Source organism: Ictalurus punctatus, chromosome 1 (genome assembly GCF_001660625.3).
Source record: "Ictalurus punctatus breed USDA103 chromosome 1, Coco_2.0, whole genome shotgun sequence".
NCBI classification, from domain to species: Eukaryota; Metazoa; Chordata; class Actinopteri; order Siluriformes; family Ictaluridae; genus Ictalurus; species Ictalurus punctatus.
The window spans coordinates 85,001-92,500 of NC_030416.2; the positions used below are offsets into that span (position 1 = coordinate 85,001).

Genomic DNA, 7,500 nt, shown 5'->3' on the forward strand with positions numbered 1-7,500 from the left:
TTAGTTACAGGTAGTTACAGTTGCGTTTATATAGTGCTTTACATGGTATGGAGGGAGGGGATCTCCTCAACCACCACTAGTGTGTAGCATCCACCTGGATGATGCGACGGCCATAGTACTTCAGAACTCCCACCACACACCAGCTATTAGTGGAGAGGACAGAGTGATGTAGCCAATTCAGGTATGGGGATTATTAGGGGGTCATGATAGAGAAGGGTCAATGGGATTTTTAATGACCAGAGAATCAGGACCTCTAACGTCTCATACAAAAGTCGATGCTGTTTTTACAGTATAATGTCCCTGTCACTATACTGGGGCATTAGGCCCCACACAGACCACAGGGTGAGCTCCCCCTGCTGGCCCCACTAATACTACTTCCAGCAGCTACTTTAGTTTTCCCCAGGAGGTCTCCCGTCCAGGTACTGGCCAGACTCCACCCTGCTTAGCTTCAGTAGGAAACCAGGCAAGAACTGCAGTGAGATATGGCTCCTGTAGCTGAATGAACACAAATCCCCGGAGCCACGCCCCAAAATCTAGTGGAAAGCCCTCCCAGAAGAATGAAGCTTATTATAACAGAAAAGGGGGAATGAATGAGACATTCAAGCACAGAATGGGTGTAATGGTCAGGGATACACATACTTTTGGCCATATTGTGTATGACACCATCTGTGGGTGGAGCATTTGAGGCTCACATTGTTGCTGCTACTGACGATGCTGATGATCTCACCTCCTCCCATTGGTGGATGTATCGAATGAGACGAGACAGTCTGAGCAGGCGCAGCAGGCTGAGGATTTTTGTGAAACGAACGATGCGCAGAGCTCGAGCTGTTCGATACACCTGAAACACAAATTCACAAACTCATTAAGATCACATGACACTCACTGAAGTCACTCGTAGGTCAACACTTGGAAGTTTATCAGGTCAGAGATAACAAACTATTTTGTAATGTTGTGGTGGACATGTATGATCTTCACATGTCCATACTGTAGGATTTTATAAGTGTACTGGACATTCTCCACTATAGTCTCATTAGAGTAACTATAAATGTGCTGATGCCCCAAACAGTGCACTATTTTGAGACTATGGGCAATTGTGAGAAAAATTGTGTTTAATGATATCATCTTTCCTGTTATGTAAAGGAACTGATCAAGGAACTGGGTAATATACCATACACACTTCTGCCTTGAGAATGAGAGGTCAAAGATTGTGTGTGTGTGAACCTCAGAATCTAGGCGCTCCTCCAGGTCCACCATGAGGAAGATGTAGTCGACAGGGATAGAGGAGATGAAGTCAACGGCAAACCAGCTCCGTAAGTAGTTGCGGCGAATGGCTTTCGGGTCAAGAATGATCTCAGTGCTGTCCTCCTTCACAATACCGGTCCTGAAGTTCAGCACCAGGTCCACCAGGAACAATGTGTCTGACACCACATTGAAGATGATCCATGGTGGTGTGTTCTCATCCTTAAAGAATGTGATTCCCACTGGAAGGATGATCAAGTTTCCCATCATCAACAGAAGCATCAAGAGATCCCAGTAAAACCTGAACACAGGGAGAATCATGGCAAAGTGCTGCATAGTTCAATCAAACAAAACTAAATAAAACTAAATTAAAATTCAAATCTATGCTAAAATACATTAATTAAACAAGTCAAACTTGATGATAACAGTGTAGATGGGGGCTCCTCCACCACCAACAATTCTAGTCCTTCTTGTTCATAATTTGTATGCCAGAAAACTTAAAATACACTTCAAACAGGAAGGAAGATATTGAAGAAAAATTGATTCAGACATTTGACCTTGCTGTGACCTTGACCCTGTTTGGATCAATTCCTAAATCTAATCATCTGCTGCTTACAATGATAATTCCATATAAATCCTTCAAACATTCAACCACCCGTTGTTGAGATATCACACTAACAAGAATCTTGGATGGGTGGATGGACAGATGAAGGATGGACAGCCAACCCAAAAACATAATGCCTCACCGACTAGGTGGCAGAGACATAACAAAATAAAAAAGACAGTAACCAAGACAAACCACTACTGGCAGGAGAGGACGAAAACAGACACTTGCACAATATAGACTTTAAAAAGACTAGCTTTTCTCTTAGGTAAAGTCGCAGATATGGAGGGTTCCTGGACATAGTGTTTAGATGCTGTCGCCCCGACCGTCCGGGATGTTTGACTAGTTCATGCAAGTTTGGTGCACTTCAGGATGAGATGAAACATGAGCAGTTAATTGAGCACATCATTAACATGAAAGTAAGCTAGGTACTGTTGCTGGAGAATGACGAGTTGTTCGTATCTAAGAAACTGGCCATAACACTGAATATAAAGAGTGCAGCTACCATAACAAGGACCCACTTTCAGCCAAGCAGCCCTCTGAGATCCTCCTTCCCACTCCAGCCTGAGCGAAACACAGTGGCCCAACATCTTCGCTGACTGTCATTCAACTGGGCTAACAGCAGCGCTCTTGGCCATGCTGACAGCAGTCATGCCGCAACTGCGTTAAGCTGAATCATTTTGCTTATGTCGCTGTGCCCCAGCCGGGTCAAACGGCCATGCCACCCAATCTGTGACCACAATTATCCACAATGTGAACTCGGGGCTTGTAGCATTCAAATTGTGTATCTCGATAATGTGTGTATACCATTACTGTCCCATTGACTTCGTTACGGAACCACGTTTCTACCCAGCTTTGGCTTTCATGTTTCTGTACGGGGAGCCAACCTAACAGGTTTGGACCTCTTCACCACTCTGGGTTTCTCCCTCTTGGATACAGGGGGGTCTGCAATTTTGGTGGTTGCCACGCCCTGGTAATAGAAATGGCCTGCACTGTTCGAGGGACTGAGCTTCCTCTCTGCCTTTGAGCACCAACCTCTCCTCAACCGGTCTTTTACCCCGGTCACTCAGCCACTTCGCTGCATCCCACTTGTGCTCTGTGATGTGGCAGCTGCTAGACGTCAGCATCACTGAGCCAGTGGGCGCCTCACCTTGGGTCTCATACTTGGTGGTGGCTAAGAAAATTTGGCTAAGTCAGGTGCTCTGCATATCTGTGTGGACTTCCATGCAGTTAATAAGGCTGTGATACGTGACAAACACTTGCTCCCCACTTCTGAACTCTCAGCTCAGTTCTATGGCTCAACAGTGTTTTAGACTTGACCTCAGACTGGGATACTTACAGTTTCCGCTCCGCCCCAGCAGCAGTCAAATGCTGTTTGGTTTAACCTACGCCCCAGCAGCTTTCAGAAGGTCATGGTCTCTGTGCTGGCTGGCATCCCAGGTGTGGCTATCAAGATTGATGACATGGTCATACATGGGCCCACTCCTGAAATTCATGCCAATGACTCAACTTTGCAGCCCTATCCAGTCACCAGCTGCCACTCACTGCCAACAAGTGTGTCCTCTCGTGCCAACTATTGAGTATGTGTGGTTCCGGGTATCTGCAGACACTTACAACAGATCACCAGGGCCTGACTGCTCTGCTGTCCACTTCAGGTACAGTTGGTTGGACCATCTCCATCACTACAACTATATTCTGCAGTTCATATGAGGCAGTGACAATATTGTGGTGGATCTACTCTCTCACTGCAACTCCGCCCCTGCTCCTCACAGGGACCATGACCAAGGTGAGCAGGATATCATCCAAATGCGATGCACACTCCTCCAGGCCATAGTCTCACTGCTGAGGCAGGACTCCAAACAGGATCCAGTTCTCTCTCAGCTCTGCACTTCCATTCAGGACAGCTGGCCTGTCAAGTTCCCAGAGAAGCTGGCCTCCCGGGGACAATAAAATGGCCTAATCAGCTGGGCCTGGTTATCTATTTTCTCAGTGTCAGCACAAAATAACACTTCAGCCACGTCTGGAAGGTACGAGCTCCAACACACAGTGAGGATACTACATGCCAGACCACACCCTCACCATGGCATGATGCCTCACCTGCACCTCCAGCAGTCTCTACACAGGTCCAGGATTTTTTCCCCAGCTACCCCAGCCTTGTGCCTCCTCACCTACTTTGGGAATGTTGGGTTTGCAAATGGACTTATTCTGTGTCCTCTGTGTTATGTTGTGTTCAGTTATGCTGCAAATGTCCAGTAATGTGAAATAGAATAACACGTGAGGGTTTATGAGAAGGGGGGAGGGGGGCGTTTGAGATGTTTGATTACAAACACAATACCTGTCTCAGATGCTTCTACTCAAGAAAAATCTGGTGACGTCGGAAAGAAAGAGAGACAGACAGAGAGACAGACAGATAGACTGGGGAGGGAAAGAGAGAGAGAGAGACAGACAGGGAGAAAGAGACAGGGAGAGAGAAACAGGCAGACAATCGCAGTACAAAACTGGAAGCTTTTTCATGAGCATGCACAGACACACACACACACACACACACACACACATACACACACACTGCCCTTGAAAAACTGAAATGAGTGAACCTCTGAGTGTGTGTGTAAATCTGCTACATTAATATTTATCACATCGTTCAGTGCTATAAATAAAAATTCTAATTGAAAATATAAATATGTAAATTTTTGCTGATGTGGTCTGATGATGTGATGAGTTCATTTACATACAGAGTAGCAGTGTTACTCTTGGGCTACATCTACATAAATCCAGATAGATCTGAAAACTACATTTTCATTTGAAAATGATCTCCGTCCACACTGGAACATCTGAAAACACTGAAGTCCCTGTACCTCACCTGCGTAAAAACATAAGAAGCTTCGGCATCATTTCTGTCAGGCGTTTATTTCAAAATGGAATCTGAAGGTTGTACAAAGTGACATTCATCTTAAACAAGGCTATCAAAATGGATCACATTCACAACAGCTACAGAACAGCATCGTCCACCATCTTGTTTGTTTTTAGTTGAATGGGTCACATGACTGTCACGACTACAAATACATCATCATTGTTGAATATCTCCATTTTCTCAGTCCACACTACAAGGCCAAAACACCATTTGCAAATCTATCCACTTGGGAGGGCAATTTCTAAAAGCTCCGTTTTCGCTGGACAAACCATCCGAGTGGAGGGAAGAACAAACGTAGAGAAAAAGATGCGCTTTCAGATTTATCTGGATTAATTTAGTCGTAGGCTTTATACATCTGTACACTGTAATGATCTACAATCACACTATCTGGTGTCACACAGAAGATGGGTTCCTTTTGAGTTTGGTTCCTCTCGAGGTTTCTTCCTCGTGTCGTCTCGGGGAGTTTTTCCTTGACACACTGACCCTGGCCCGGATTGGGCATCGGGGGTTGTGGGAGAAATCCCAGTGACCTGTCTTGTGAATGATTTGGCTTTTTTTGCCTGTAGAGTTGCTGCAAACCCTGCAGTTCCTAGAAATTAAGTTTGGTGCATTTAGTCAAACACAATTGGTTAATAACTCATGAACCCACTGGTAAACCTTCACCTCAGCTTCATCCAGCACCTGTAATAAAAGCAAGATGAAACAGAAAGTGACGTAATCACTCTGAGGTATGGACAAGGAGCAGTGAAGTGGAGCAGAGAGAGAAAGAACATGAAAAAGAAAAGCTCTCCAATTCTTTCTCTCTTTTTTTTTAAAGTAACTTCAAATGCACGTCAGTCTGATCCGCAAATACATAGCTAACTTAAGTTAGGCTGTATTAAACACAAGATCACTGTCTAGCAGGTAAAACCACACCTGGCTGGATAACTGACATATTTAGACTGTACAGGTGAACATATTGTTACAAATAGTTCTGAAAGTCAGTGAACATTTTTCAGGACATTTGTAATTTCACTATAGAGCTGAAGCTCTGTCATGTCCCCATCCTGCCCCATCCTGCCAAATACTGCCCAATACCACCCCATACTGCCCAATACTGCCCCATACTGCCCCATACCGCATCATCCTGCCCAATACTGCCCAATACCACCCCATACCACCACATACTGCGTAATACTGCCCCATACTGCCCAATACTGCCCCATACTGCCCCATACTGCCCAATACCGCCCCATACCACCACATACTGCGTAATACTGCCCCATACTGCCCAATACTGCCCCATACTGCCCCATACTGCCCAATACCGCACCATACTGCATAATACTGCCCCATACTGCCAAATACTGCCCCATCCTGCACAATACCACCCCATACTGCATAATACTGCCCCATACTGCCCCATACTGCCCCATACTGCGTAATACTGCTCAATACCGCCCCATACCAGCCCATACTGCGTAATACTGCCCCATACTGCCCAATACTGCCCCATACTGCGTAATACTGCCCAATACTGCCCCATCCTGCCCAATACTGTGTAATACTGCCCCATACTGCCACATACTGCGTAATACTGCCCCATACCGCGTAATACTGCCCCATACTGCCCAATAGTGCCCAATACTGCCCCATACTGCCTCATACAGTCCCATACAGCCTCATACTGCCCCATACTGCACAATACTGCCCGATACTGCACAATACTGCCCCATACTGCCCCATACTGCACAATACTGCCCCATACTGTCCCAGACTGCTCAATACTGTACAATACTGCCCCATACTGCCCCATACACCCCACAGAGGGTACAGCAGGGCAGACGGAGTAAATGTGACTGCAGAATATCATAAAAGAATGAAATATCAAGAAATATCACTTAATAGTGGAACGTGTAAATGACACAAACCCTGAACTGTAGAGTTCCTACGAGAAATCTGAGACTCAAGAGAACCGAGAAAACCCAGAGAACCTAAATTATAGGCCACCTGGATCTAAATCATTCATCGGTATGAGTAACAGTGAGAACACATCTCCATAATCAGCTTTACACCAGACTCTAGACTAAATTGATTGGCAGGGTCGTTCCCCTTATTTGCAAACAAGGATTTCACAGACAGCCAATAGAAATGTGGCACACATTACTGAGATTGTGAATATTAATATTATAAACCATTTATAAATTCTCTTAGCTTTTCATATGACCCAGAAATTCCTTTGCACACACACTCTCTCTCTCTCGCTCTCTCTCTCACTCTCTCTTCCAGCATCGCACTCTCCTTTCTTTCTGTTTCTACACTCTTTCTATTGTGATGATCTTGTACATTCATGATGATTTATCTGTCGCTCTCATCCATCAGCTAGTACAGTTTCACTCATTCTTCTCTTTCTTCACCTTTCACTTCCTCCATCCCTCAATTTATAACTTTTTGACCCATCTGTCCATCCCTATATCCATCAATCTGTCCATAAAACCACTGCGTCCCCACATTCCTGGTTCACTCTCTGCCTTCACACACTCATCCCTCCCGTCCTGTGTCCCCTGTACCTGAAGTCACTGTATGGGTGGATGATCCATACACCAGCACTCTTCAGTCGTTCCTGTTCGAGTTCGACAGCTTTGTGGGATCCAAACATGCGCAGTGAGAACTTGTTGACTCCCGGCTGTAACATGGCGCCGAGCTGCCGCTGCATAAACGTCGACTGATTTGAGTAGCTGTAATAGTCCTCTCCATCCAGTCCAGG

The 7,500-nt window shown here is 45.5% G+C and overlaps 1 protein-coding gene across 1 annotated transcript in view; it reads right to left on the reverse strand.

Moving 5' to 3' along the window:
• LOC108262683 (potassium/sodium hyperpolarization-activated cyclic nucleotide-gated channel 3) overlaps positions 1-7,500 on the reverse strand; it is a 27,675-nt gene that overhangs the window by 18,226 nt on the left and 1,949 nt on the right. The window contains exons 1-3 of the mRNA XM_053683770.1: positions 7,304-7,500; positions 1,222-1,540; positions 728-838 (exon numbers count right to left, since the gene is read on the reverse strand). The exon at positions 7,304-7,500 is cut by the window's right edge and continues 1,949 nt beyond it. Coding sequence (XP_053539745.1) covers positions 728-838; positions 1,222-1,540; positions 7,304-7,500 — 627 coding nt within the window. The remainder of the gene's footprint in view (positions 1-727; positions 839-1,221; positions 1,541-7,303) is intronic.